This window comes from Falco rusticolus, chromosome 7 (assembly GCF_015220075.1).
Source record: "Falco rusticolus isolate bFalRus1 chromosome 7, bFalRus1.pri, whole genome shotgun sequence".
Classification (NCBI taxonomy): domain Eukaryota; kingdom Metazoa; phylum Chordata; class Aves; order Falconiformes; family Falconidae; genus Falco; species Falco rusticolus.
In genome coordinates this window covers 11044783-11059546 of record NC_051193.1, presented here as the reverse complement: position 1 = coordinate 11059546, position 14764 = coordinate 11044783, and the positions used below count along the sequence as shown (strand labels likewise).

Sequence of the window (14764 nt, the reverse complement as noted above, 5' to 3'; positions counted from 1 at the left end):
CTTGTTATAATGTAGTCCAAAACAGAGTTACGCTGGATACTATAACCTTTGTGTTAGAAAAGTATCATCTGTAATGTTTGGAATCTTTAACAGTATTTACTGCTCCCGCATGCAATCTCAGGTATATCTCACCCAAACTGAAATCCATAGCTACACATTTCATTTTTGTATGGAACACAAGTGCCTATGAGGTAACTTAACCCATTTTGTAGTTTGATTCAGTGTGTCAAGCAGGCTCATTTCCTAGACTTTGACAGCATACCTGCCCAGTATATGTAGAGCTGAATTACCAGTAAATGAAGATGTAACACACTGCCATTCCCCCCATCCCAGCCAGATATGCTTACTATCCTTTCTGTCCTCCCCAAGCAGGACACAGACCAGAATCTAGAGATTTTGGTATTTAAAAAAATGGAATTCCAAAATTTTCCTAGCAGGTTTCAATGCAACTAATTACGTTATACTTTATCAGCAAGATCTTTCAATTGGTCTTGCTCATTACTTAAATGCTTAGCAGCAGTATGTAGAAATCTATTTCTTCTGCAGTTTTTCCCACACAGATTCAATTATTTTATGACAAGCTATTAGAGTTTGAACTGCATTTGCTTTCAATAGAGCTTGCTTTGTTGCTTTTTTTTTTTTCTTTTTTCCTACTTCAGCATTATTTTGTTTTGCTTGATGATAGATTAGTTCTCTTCCTCCGAAGCGCAAGGGTCCCTCATCCATGTGATCTCCATAAACACTGGAACACGGTTCACTTCTCAAAAATGTCTTCTGCTTCACAACAGCTATGCAATCAATGGTTATCTTTCCATCCTTCCTCCCTTTTATTTACAGCTTTAAAAAGCTCTCTGACAAAATAGCCAAAGACCTTTGTATTTAATTTTCATCAAAAGCCTTGAAGAATCCTGTGATATACCACTCCACATATTTCTCTGCCACGTGTTCCCAACATGCATCATCCTAATCTGTTTTTGCATCTTATTATGTTGCTGTAGACAAGCAATGCGCTGTCACATTACACTTTTGTTTACTACTCTGTCCACTTTTCCGAAATGAGGCTCACTTATGACACCTACTTGGTTGAAAATATCTGAATGTTTTCTTGGTTTACACTAAAAGGCTTTCAGAGATCTCCTTCTAATTCTCTATATGGCAGCAATTGTCTTACTGAGTATCTGAGAAAAGAATATCATGCAACATCAGCACTGGACATTTCCAAATTCTCTTACTTCTCTTGTCTATGAGTAACCAACATCTTTTTTTGATTTCTGCTATCTTCAGCCTCCTCATGACTGATCCTTCCACACTTACGGCATGTGTGCAAATGATTTCTGAATTGTCCCAGATATCTGCATTTCCATGGGTTGTATGCTGTGCTGAAATGTCTCTTTCTAGATCACATATCTTCACTTGTAGATCTCTCACAATTTGGCAATACATGCATCAAAATATATTCCTTAAACAAAAATTAGAATATAACACATCCAAGGCAAATCACAGCAGTTTTTTCCTCCATCATCCATATGCAGTATGCAATATAGGGTCTTATCTAAAGATAAACCATGAAACTCGAAATTCCATTGAAAACTCTCCTGCTAGGCTTATCAGCTTCTGTCTCAGAGTTCATCTAGCACGAGCATACCCTTAGTTTATAAGTACAAGTTTATCACATACAGAAGCGCATATTTCTGCTGTTATTAAGAATTAAAGTGTTTGTAATTCAGTTTGGCTCAATTTACTTTAGAAATGAATTAAGCCGAATTTAATTAAGGCCACCTTAATTCTGCTTCAGACTGTTGACACGTAGCTTAACATGGTTTAGCATAGGACTCTCTGCTTGCATCTTTAGCTAATTCAGAGGCACTTTCCTGCATGTTCTGATAAAGAAAAACTATTAAAGAATTCAGCCTCTTTAATTATCAAAAAAGATTTAAAGGTGACTTGGTTGCATTGTGTAAGTACTTTTTAAAGAACAATGTGCAAGTTACTAAATGTCTGTCTAAATTAAAGAAAAATAACAAGAATGCAGCTGAAAAAAGCAGGCAGATGAACTCAAATTAGAATCAGGCAATAATATTTAACAGTTACTGACCCCTGGAACAAAATACTAGGGGACAAGATGGATTTCTGATCGTGTGATGTTCTCAAATCCAGTGTCTGAATTTTTTTCTACGAGACCTATTCACAAAAACACAAGTTATCAGGCTTTGTACAAAGCTGCTGGGGTGAAGTCCAAAAGTTTATACATCATAAAAAGGTCAAACCAGAAGAAATAGTGGTCCCTTCTGATGATTATAACTCCATGAATTTGTTATTAAGATTCTGCTTTCAGTGCTTAATATCTTTCTTAGCAACTGCAGCCTTCCCTGCTACAGGACAGGCTGCATCTGGACAGGGCAGACGAGCAGCAGTATTGAGCCCCCTTTGCTCTTGCTATGACACTGGAATACCTGTCAAGTCTTCAGTCCAGACCTGAGACTTCTTTTTCCTGCTTCATATGCCACCACACGCATATATCTCATACATGTGCAGTGCAGCATCCTGGCCTCTCTGCTACTGTTCATTTGGAATCCCCTACCACCCCCTTCCAGCGTCTGAAGCCACAGGAAGGAAGAGAGGCTGTGGAGCTGTGCTACATGGAAAGGCACTATTATCATACTCAAACAGCTGTGCAATAGAAGCAGAATCTCCAAGTGTGGGCTCATGCAACACCCACCTTCTCCATCTGGAAGACCTGTCTCTACCCAAGGACAAACCCACTACATGGTGCAGTCTGCAGACATGCATGTATTATTTATGATGTTTAGAGTACCAGGCAAGGGCACATATTGTCATTTAAACAAAAAGGAATGTCAGTACTCTGCCAGTGAGGAAGGAATATAGTACTTTTAATGCAAAGGAATTACAGTCAGTCCTGGTATATTGGGTACTCTGAAACACATTTTGTGGTAGAAAGTAAAAAAGGAGAGAAAAGGTAGCTCAAGAGTTTAGCACACCTGAAAAAATTAACCTGGATTGTAAAGAAAGTAAGGAAATCTACCAAAGAGCCGTGAGCCGGATGGAGCCAGGATCTGTCTACAGATTTTGAGATGGGAAAGAATGAATATTTGATTCCTCTAATTTGATTTAGAGGACACCAGACCAGGGGACCTGGGAGTAGATAACAGAGGCATAAGGATGGCAGCAAACATGGATAGAGAGCTCACAGACCAAACTGGCATCAACTGCAGCTGTGGGAAGCGCATCTTCCCTGGATACAGAAACCAGCAAAGGGACAGAATGCAGAAATATGTCAGATCAGATTTCAATAAATAGTTTACATATGATGATGGACAGCATATACGTATTACAGGCATCAGCTAGTGGAATTCAGTGCTGCAGGGAGCTCTGTCTGAGAAAACATTATGAAATGGGATGAAAGAGTGCCATAATTATTCACAAAGAACTTAGCTCATTACTTCAAGGTTTGGATAACGATTATCAGGCCTCACGCTGCAGCGTATGAAGTGGAGGAGAGGCAGGTCAGGCTGGTAGGATTATTTCCTTTCTGTATCTTAGTGTAATTGAATCAGTTGCATTACAGGCTGGTTTTGCTTTCTTCTGAGCCATGAGGAACCAGCCTCTGTATGAGGCAGGATACATGATTATATGGACCAGTGGTCTGATCCAGCATAGCAAATTTTACGATCCTAAAAGGAACACACTCCATCTTTGCAGAAAATCCTGTGTGTGAAATACTTTGAAATTTAGATGCTTCTAAAACCCATGCAGAGTGAAAGACAAACATGGCTTTTTTAGCCTCTGCTTTTGCCACCTCCCCATTCTTATTTTCCATGCCTGAGGAGTTCATGATTAGACTAGGAGCTTCATCAAAGGGCAATTTTCAGCTGCCAAATAGATTTGTACAATAAATTCACATGGGGCCAGATTAACAAGCAAGAGAGACATCAGAAATCAAAAAGCTAGCTGCTGTAATTCCACAGAAAACTTGAAAGGATGATGTGCATTGATATTTGGACATTTAAAGGGACACAACTGAAATAATGCAGTTCGTTTTCATTAGGAATGTTGCTTTTCTACCCCTTATCCTTCCCAAGAGCTTTTTCTTTACCAGACTGAAATCCCATGGACATTCAAGGTCATGCGATTCAGAATTGCTTAGTGGGCTTCAAATAAAAAATGACTTTTCATCCAGAAAAATCACATATATGTGTGTGTGACTGCAGTTGTCTGATTTGTCACACCACTATAATATTTAGAATAGAAAATTTAAAATAATCTTTAAACATCTAGCTTACTTCTGTAGTTTTCTGTTTGCTCTAATAATGTGTACTGTGAACGTAGCTAAGGTTCTAACAAAACCACATCTGAAGCCAAACCAGGTTCTCAGCTATACCCATAAACTGAATAAATACAATTCAGAGATTAGCCTGACAACAATAATTTGCTAGTAATTTTCAGCCTTCTGGCACTACAAGAGACTGTTTGACTTCTGAGCATGGCAGCATTGATTTTAATACTAGTAGAGTTTGTTCCTCCTTACAGCACATGGAAAGACCCAATCCCTCAGTCACAAGGCGACAACATTTGTTGGTTTTATGTCTCTGCATGAATACACTGGTTTTGTTCATCTTCAAGTGGGGCCACAAAACAGTATCTTGTCAGCAGAGTGAAAATACAGAGGTCAGCCATTAATTCATATCTTGTACCCCTTGCAAAATGCAATCTCTTCTCCATGCAACAACGAGTGCAATTGCAAAAGGATTTTTTGCTTCAGGCATCTAGGTTGCCCAGACCTGTCATGTCCAAACCTGGGATTCTTCCATCTAATCCTACTCTATGTAGTCTTGTTGCTCATTCCCTTTGTAGAGAAACAGTTTGATAAGCCCTGTCTGTTAACCATCACTTCCTTTCTCCAGTACAGCATTGGAATATGGGAAGACTGGATTGCAACGAAGTATCTAGGGAAGTGCAAAAGCAGCTGAGGGAGTCAGACCCCATAAACAAAGCAGAAACATCAGCTGATTACAATGGACTGAGGAAAAAAGACATCTAGAGGAACATCAGCAGTCAAGACAGCAAAGAGTCAAGATAATTCCCATTTTCCACTCCTCAGATCCAAGTAGTTTGCTTTGTCCCTTGGTTTAACAAAAAGGGACCTACCAATTAGGAAACACAAGCATTATTAGCAAGTGAAAGGAATGCAGGAGATTGTGGCGACTTGTTGGAACAAGCACTCCAAGGTTGAGTCCCAAACAGAAGGGGCAAACAGCAGAGCTAAGAGAGCTGTTTCAATTATATGATGGTGGAAAAGGATGGGCCAAGGAGGAGGTACATGATTGCTCTGCTTTGCTATTCTGCATGCCAGCCATGTCCACTGAACCTCAGAACTAGATACCTCTCAGATTTGCAGTCAGATCTATTATGATCTCACTCCTGTCATCATTTTTTATTGTGCTGTAATTTAACCATATAGCATGGGACCTATTCTCCAGTTACACAGCCAGTCAGCACCCAATAATTATCAACAGCAGAGACAAAGGAGCTGATTTAAGTTACTCATTCTGCCAAAGGGCTATAGATTGGGCCAGACTGTCTGCTTAGGGGCTGGAGAAGCAGACACCTCCTCAGTGTCAATTTTGAAAATGGTTCCAAAAGGCAGAGAAACTAGCAAATTTTTCACTTCTTTGTGGTTCAGGACCATGTTTTTCTCTTTTTGTAACATGTTTTTACCAACAAAATCTGGGTTAGGATATAGCACCCATATTTTCTGCCAAGCCATGATTCGCATCCTATTTCTTAGCCTGAATGGCTCAGTAGGAGAAACAGGGAAATGTGATTTGCGTGACCCTGAGGTCCTAAAGCGGGACCTAAGAGCCTGTGTTCTTCTACCTACAGCCTTTTGTATATTCCATTTTATGCTAATCTTATCTTTAGCTCTCCTGCCTCTGCAAATATATATCATGGAGTGTCTTTACACTGAAGGAGAAGGAAACGAGGGAGATGTCCGTGCACACAAAATAGCATGAGGACAACACTCGAGCCCTAAGTTAGGGCTAGGTTATCTAAGCTAAGTTGTCTCTAGCTGCTAGGAGTGCTCCATGACAGACTGCAGCATTACCTTGAGGTGCCTGTGGAGAGTTCTGATTCAGGACGAACTCATTTGACTCAATACAGCCTAACAGGACCAGAAAACAGGTTACGTGGCTACAAACCAAAAGACATGTAATTTCAGCCTAATCGCTACGTTGCTCTGGCAATCAAATATCATAAATCATTCATTTTGGCACTGTTAATAGGGCTGCCCATTTCCATACTGTAACAATTCATCACTCCTGTGTGAAAATGCTGTGTCAAAACTTTCAGACTAAAATATCTGGAAATGCCAGAGACCAGTACTAACCTACACTATACTAACCTTGGCACACAAGTGCTAATCTTGGTTGGAAAGTTCAGAAGAGGATCACACAGCAAGCTTAAAAGACAAGTGCTATGGGAATAGGCTGTGATACGACTTGCCCGTGGCTCATTCCCACTAAAGATACCTCAAACTGAGTTTGAGGTGTGTTTAACTCACCACTGTGACTGCCCTTCCATACAGACTTTCCCGTTTTCTTTAACCAAAGCTCCGCAGTTAGAATAACTTACTAACCAGTACATTAACTGAGGAGAAAATCTGTTACTGATAAAAGCTAGGAGAGGCAGCAGAGCTGGCAGAGGCACTCTTGTTTCCTTCCAGACATGGTCTAAGAGGGAGGAAACACATTCAATAAACTATTCCCCAGTGCGATGCTAAAGCATCTTTTCTTCCAAGACTGTCAAGGTCTCTGGAATATCTCTCCAAAGCTAATTATCCAAATCTACCTTGATACAACACCACTGAACTTAGCGAGTCAGGGATAAAGCTGGCTCAACATCTGAGGAGAAATAACCAAAATAAACCTCAAAAATTTAAATTAGTATCTTCTTCCACAATCTAGCTAGCATCAATGATTATCATTTTTCATACAGAAAAAAAAATCATCTTTGGGTACACTAATAATAGGAAAGACTAAAACACTGTTGCCCGGTGTCCTCTGACAATTGGGGTTTAGTGATTCCTGAGTGCTCTGCGGACAAAAAAAAGCTGTGTCCATTCTTCACCATTAAGTGTCATTCACCTCTGTTTCTAGTAACCATGTGAGTTCAAACACAACAAAACATCCCTCAGTCCCCTGACACTTGAAACTTTCAACCCAGGAACAGGAAAGCAGATGGCCTGAGTGACAGCCGAAACCCACTGCAGCAGGTGCTGGGGAGGACTTCTTCCAAAATCTGCTTCAAGGCAGCATTCACGGGACATCTCAACAGATGGACTAGTGCACAGCATTTGGCAGGCAACCACCCCTATACTTACTTCTGGAAAGAGGTAAGGTATTATTCAGTCACCCTGACAAAACAATTGTTTGTTTTTACAGCAGCAAACTCAGTCTATTGGATCAAGTGTCCGTTGCTTTTCCAGAGTCATTCACAAAACATCTACATTTGACAAACATTGGAAGAGGGGCTAAGTGTTCTCAGCAAAAGGCTTCAAGCAGTCACACTAGTGCCAGAAAATGGGTTTTGCCCTATACAGGCTATTAAAAGAAACCAACCAGTTCCCCTGCCCCCCAAAACCCCCAAACAAATAAGAAATAAGCCTTCCTCAGGAATTATGACAAGAATAACAACCCTTCTCAACTACTGATCTTTTCCAAAACATCAAGGTTAAACTGACCATGGAGTGGATCAGGAAATAGGAAAACAGCATGGAGGCCTGAATTACCTCCTTGCAAAGTTTTACAGACTTTTAAATGTACGTAAATGGCCCTCCCATCTGACAATATTGAGCACCTTCAGCAAAAATACAGTAAACTGCAATTATACCCATGACTTTTGGGAACAGAGATGATACTTGCATCTCATGTTGTTTTGGTCCCACTTGCCTTAATACAACTGTCTTATTACTAATCAAGAAAGATAAGACTAGCCAGGATAGTCCTATTGACAAATTCTAGTTTTTCTGGAGATACAAGGGCCAAAGAATCCCTACAGAGTTCTCCCAGTTTTCTAATTTGCTTTTCCAAACAATCTGAGTCATTGCACACCTTCGGTGCACATCTTCAAACTCCTATTATTTCATGTGGCACGAACCAAACAAATCTGAGCACATTTAAACATGTGATTTCTTAGTTAGCTTTCTGTCAAATAATTAAAACAAACAAACAAAACACTAACAAACACCTAATGAAGGAAAATCCAGCAGCGGCTCATATAAGAATCTACAAGGAAGACAAACACCCACCATCTCATTTGTTTGCTCAGAAACCCGTTTTTTCCTATTCCCCCCACGCCTTTCCCCCACTTCCTAAATGTCATTAATCCTTAAATAACTATGAAGCAAGGCGCACAAGCCTAAACGTACAATTACAATATCTTATGAAATGAATCACCAATCAATTAGTGCAAGGGGTTGGTGGAAAAAACAGGAAAATAAAGCAAATATGATGGAAATTTCTGCCTTGCATAACAACTTAAAAAAACAGAACAAACGCCTAATCTGAACTTTCAGCTCTTAGATTACTATTAGATAACTTTTTTTTTTCCCTCTACTTTTCTTGCTGTTACAGCTGCTTCCAATTTGAGCCACTTTGGACCAGAACTGGAAACAGAAGTATCAGAAAGAAAACCATTCTTTCTTATTCTCAGCATCTGCTTTTGAATGAGATCCCCAGAGCACTGAGAGTCAGCTAAACACACACATTTTAAAGAAGATTTTTTTTTTTTTGAAAGAAACTTTTGAATGCTTTTGAGACTTACCCATACTTAGGAAAAACGTGAGCTCTGAGGAACAAAAAAAAAAATCAGAAATGAGGAAAAGTCTGTTAGACTTGCAAAGACACTGTAAACATTTTCTGGAAGCATATACCAGAAAGCATAGAGTATATCCTATTTCTTTACTTTTTCTTTCTGCAAGCACTTACCAAACATGCTTTATGGCAAGAATATTGCTGAAATATTTTTTGTTGGTGGCTAAATACTGGCGAGAGGCCAAATTAAAATTATTTTTAAGTTTGTGCACCAGACTTCCAATTATAAGAACAATATACATCTTACTGGAGAACAGAAGCATGCCATGTGACCTGCAAACTCCATCAAAACAACTCAATTTCTGACTATTAACTGTAATAAACTGCTTATGAGTAAAGCATACATAAAAATCCTGCACAGTAATTTGGTAAGTAACCTTCAATAGTAAGAAAGATGAAGAAAATATTTCATTGCCTACAGATAACTATAAAGAAATAGTGCTGTAATTTAATGTTACCAGTGTATGATTTGTCCAAGCTGGCTGATTAGAGACAAGTCAAACCAGGACTAGAAAGGGTTTTCATCTTGGCATATTGATTTAGTTCAGCTGTAATTCTATGGTAAATCACTGGTACTTGGCTGATTTTAAGTATTCCAGTCCATGTTAACCAGGTTAAAGGGGATGGGTACCATCAGATCTTCCAGTCAGGCTAACTCTCACCACTTTTGTTCAACAAAGACATTTTGAATTACTGTCAAGAAAGTCTTCAGAACTGTATAGCTATGCTGCTTGATGCTGATCTCTCCTCTTTCCAGTGTCTCTGCGAAGGGGTGGCTTTTCCCTCTAATCAAGTCTAATGAGAAAATTTGGGGTATTCAGTTCCTCTGACTTAGAAGCATTAAACTGGAAAGAAAAAAAAAATATTTTTTCTCAGTTCTCCCAAACACTTTCCTCAAAAAGGGATCCATATCACTTCTAAAATCTTTTTCAAAGGGCACTGTCAAGGTATCTGCAATAATTTTAAAACTCATTTGTTACTCCTTGTTGTTTATAAACCCTTCTAAGTAAGAAGTTAAAAATCTATTTCTGTTAGTACTACATCTACTCCATCAGGCACAACACTCCAAGGAAAATGCTTTTCCAACATTGCACGTACTCACAGAGCATGAAGCTGAATTTTTTAGATTCTCAATATTACCACTACATATTGTTTGGAACTCAGCTGTATACCATGCCACAAAAGGTATTAACTTGTAGGATGATAAATGCAGTAATGAATGGAACAGCACAGTGCGATACGCTATAGAAGGGTCTTAATTAGTAGGCTAGGTAACAAGGAATTAAGAAGAATGGTGAAACAGTGTAATAGGATTGAACATGGTAACAGCGAAGAGATACGCAAGTTTAAAAATGAATCACACAAGAAACAGGAAAATATCAATATGTGTCACTGGAGATTTGATTCTTTTGGCGTCATGACTGTACCTGACTGAACCTGTACTCAGCAGAACATCTTACAGTACAGCCTTGCTTCCAGTTCATAAACAAAATACGAGAGGGGCTCTACATCCCACAAAAGTGACACAGCAATAAAAATCACATGGTGAGCTGGAGGGGTAAAAGCTCCAACAAAGGAACAACACAGGCTGCCTTCACATAAGCAAAGAAATGGTAAGCAGTTGTCGTGGGTTGGGTTTTTTTGTTGTTGTTTGTGGGGGTTTTGGGGGGGTTGGGTGTTTTTTGTTTTTTTTGGTTTTTTTTTCTGATTTGACTGTAGGGTTGTAAACTGGTGGAAGCAGGAGAGAGAATTCCCTGCAGAAATTGGCTGCTTTGTTTTTAGCAACTTTCAAATGGAGACATTGTTCCTCTAAGACTGAATTGGGCAACTCAGACAAAATGAAAAAGAGTTTGGATATTTCTTCCCTTTTTTTTTTTCTTCTTCCTTAGGTTGAGCAAAACCTTAGATAACATCAATAGTTTCTTTAGTTTTATGTTTCACTTCCTTAAGGGTAGTTGGCTTATTGCGTTTCCATTGATCACACAGATGGGGAGATTCGACAGAGACAAACCATCTCTTTTCTCCTTTCATTTCCACATTCCTCTCCATTTGAAACCAAATGACTTTTAAAAGAGGCTGGGGTCACTATTCTTTCTCATTTACATATCAATAGTACCAAACTCCTGCCTTATCTTTCAGTCACTAAACTATTTTTAAAAGGCTACATTTCAATTCAAGAAAGGACAGACACATTCCTTGGAAAAACACATCATCTTTTTTGGACTGTCTATCAGAAAAAAACAGGTTCTGGTTTACCTTAGCCTTTCCTTGACACGCGGTAAGAGGTGGCACACTTACCAGCCTTGTGTAATTAATATTTTAACGTCTTGATGCCTCTATAAGGCTTTCTTGTCTTCCCAAATCCTTTGCACAATCCCTATCAGATGTCTCTGTGATTCCAAGCACTGTACCTGTGCTTGTAGCCAGCAAAGCAGCTACTTGAATGAATTACTTTCATCACTTACAAGCAGGAAGAAAACTAAGGACCAGGATCCAGGTCTGCTGCACTCTACTAGAAGTTTGACCACTAATTCACTGAATGATGCTGGACTTGGGAGAATCTGCTGCATATAATGAGATGTTTTAAGTCCTAACTGCTGTTTGTACTGTACTTCAAGGTATAAAAATATCAAAAACATAAGGACGTGCTTGTCCAGGGGAGATTCTGGAAATATCCCTACAGGGAGATGAGTCTTATATGATCAAGAAACTGATTCTATTAACAGTTAAACACAAATATACTAATCCAAATATCAGAAAGCTATAAACATGGGGTGCTGACATCTCCTGCCTGAGCATTAGTCTCAGCCTATTGTTTACACACATCAACTTGAAGGTCCAAGAGTGAAGAACTCAGATTGAAGTCTCTAGAAAAATTCTTATGTGATTAATTTTCAGTTTACAGGAATAATTTCAGGGATTCCAGATACTCATGAAATAGTTTTGGCCTGATAGTTGGAAGCTGAGTATTAAATGGTATTATGCAATGAAATCTTCATGTTAGCCTGTCAAGTCCATACCCTAAATAATCCACTTGTAAGAACAAGCAAACAAACAAGCAAGAACCAACTCTAAAGGTGACTAAAAAGAAGAGGAAATAGCTTATTGATATCATTATTTGAAATAGATAGTTTATGTATTTATATGCAGCTCCTGTATAAATGTCAACATAAGGAATTATATTCCACTTTGGTACTAACAAGTTGGGTACTTTGTATACTTGGAAAAAATGAATGAAACTGCTTTAAAGCTGCCTGAATCAGGGAAAATGCAAAAAGTGTTTCTATTATTCTTATGATGAAGAAATGCCCCTTCAAGGGAATATTTATGTATCTTCCATCTTTGAGATGAATGAAAACCCTAAACAAAGAAGAAAAAAAAGGGATATGTGACCTCATAAAAATAACCCGATGATTCAACTGGGACTCAGCTTTTCAGGGTGTTCAGAATGGAAATTTCAGAACTGCTTTACAGCTTACAGACTTCCTTATGGGCCATAAGAACATTGGATTCTGTCACCAGTTACAAGTTCTCATATGTCAACGTGCTCTTGTCCTCAGTGGTTGCCTGTGGTCCTGGTCGATGATGAAAAAGAGGACAAGAGAGAACGTGGAAAATAATTTCATACATTTTAAAACATTTCTTTAAAAAAGAATCTTGAGCCATCTGCATTAGGTCTTTCTGCTTATTTTTGGTACCTCTACATATAATACAGAGCCCCTGTGGATGGCACAAAGTTTAAATGCCACATCTGAATGTAGCATTTAACATTACCCTCCTACTATTTCAAACATCTTATGGCACAAATTAAGCAAATTTGGCCTAAAGACCTCTCAGATGCTGAAGGAGAATAAATCATTATATACTGATACTATCTGTTGTGTCACTGTTTTTAGGTCTTACTGTGGTTATCTAGGAAATCAGTGAATTCCTCCTCTATGGAGATCGTTAGGAGTTTTGTCATCGACTTCACTCAAAGTAGATTTTCCCCCACTATCTAAAAAAGATTCAAAACCACTGTCTTGACCTGTGGTGCCTATTAAAAAACCATTAGCGCTTCTCAGGAGTAGGGAGTGTTAGATGTAATGCCCAGTGCAATTATATTCTCTTTCTTTAAACTGTCTGCTGTTTTTTTCTTTTGCCTTTCCTGTCTTGGAATTGATGTGTGTGTAGTACAGCATAGTCAAAAAAACACCTGAGTACTTCCTGGCTGCATTCTACAGAGAGGTAAACGGATTAGTATAGAGCTTCCAAAGATAATAATTTGAATGTCTTATTAATTAATTGTTATTTGTAATGATGGTTCTTTCCTTAAGGGTCTTTCAGGATCCTTAACTGCTTATTAATGCTGTATAGATAAGGATTGCTCCCTAGTGGGAGAATCGATGTGGAGTATGGAAGCCTTTCAATGAAAGCAACAGGTTTGGGAAAGGAACAAGAGAAAGAATTCACCATTTGAGTGAATAAAGAATTATGATCACCCAAATGCAATTACCAGAGTTCATCCTGTGTACTTAAAAAGTGCCAGGGGATCTCATAGACTGATGTCTCTGATGCATTCAGTATGAGTACAGCCCTGCTTACCCAGATTGGAACCTCATTTGATGTGGAATTCTGGTCTGTCTAGATCACAGTACAGGCATACCTTGAGCTCGTGGGCAGCTGCCAAAGCTAGCCTCGCATTAGCTACCTTTGGCTTCAGGCAACTTCAAATGCAGGATTCTCAGTTCAGGCTCTTTAATTTGGCCAGGTGGATGCTCAGGTAGCTAGCCTGTACCAAAGAGCTTGGTGCCACTGGCATTCAAATTACTTAACTTAGAACTAGGCTTAAAGATGTCCGTATGACCTGCCAACACATTTTTTACAACACAGTGAATGCCCTCACAGGGATAAGTGCCCTGTATCATCTCAAAAACACTCCTTCCTTCATCTCAATGCTTTTGGCTCCAGACTGGAGTTTCTTTTTATTTCACTGTTGAATGAAACCACAGAACAAGAACTCTCCTGGCATGGAAGGCAAAAAGAGTGAGGGATCACAGAAAGATTGCACTGAGGAGAAACTCAGAAGCATGTCTGCATGGGTCTGGAGAGAGAAGACAATGCTAAGCCCTGAGACCATGGCTATCGCCTCTGCTTTACCCTTCCAGAATGTGCATTAGGAGAAGGGTGACACAGGGGTCTTTGATTTACTCACTTTGTAGAGCCCATGGCTGCAGCCGCAGTATGTGCTCTCCATGGTGTAGCTCCTCAACACACCCATTTCCTTCCATACCACCACTCGGGCCGTTGACTCCCGAGACTTCTCCACCAGGAAGCTGCAGCTGTTCATGACAAATGCAGGGGCCACTCTATCCAGTATTTTAGGAAGAGTCTATGAGAAAATATCAGCACTGATGAGAAAATGAATTGAACAGATGTGCATGTGTTTGTATCATACATACATATACAGAGACACTTGAGGTTTTTAACGTGTATATAATCAAATCTATCGGCAGACACTGTTACTGAGAGCTCCAACCAGTGTGCGTTATGTCCATCCCACGTGAAATCCTCAGATACTACAGATACCAACATCTGTTTCACCCCAAAGACTAAAATGCAAAATATCCAGTACACTCGGTGTATCTCATTCAAAATAAAACATTTTCACAGCCAATAGTTTGGAACTGCTGAAGTCACTTCCAGAGTTTTGTTTTCAAACTGCTTTGACATTAACCTACGCCTTCCTGGTGTGCTGACCAGAGGGCTGCAGTCATAGTTCAGCACTTGATATTCCCACTGTCCCCTCTCCAGCTATACTATATCTCCTTCCATCATGCATCCACAATTTGACAAGAGATTCAGCTGTGGGAGGAGTTCTGTCTGAACCTAGC

General features: G+C 39.3%; 1 protein-coding gene across 1 annotated transcript in view; it reads right to left on the bottom strand.

The window, feature by feature from the left end:
* Positions 1 to 14764, bottom strand: part of AGBL1 (ATP/GTP binding protein like 1) — a 332766-nt gene that overhangs the window by 113334 nt on the left and 204668 nt on the right. The window contains exon 21 of the mRNA XM_037393817.1: positions 14086 to 14262. Within this exon, the coding sequence (XP_037249714.1) occupies positions 14086 to 14262 (177 nt within the window). The remainder of the gene's footprint in view (positions 1 to 14085; positions 14263 to 14764) is intronic.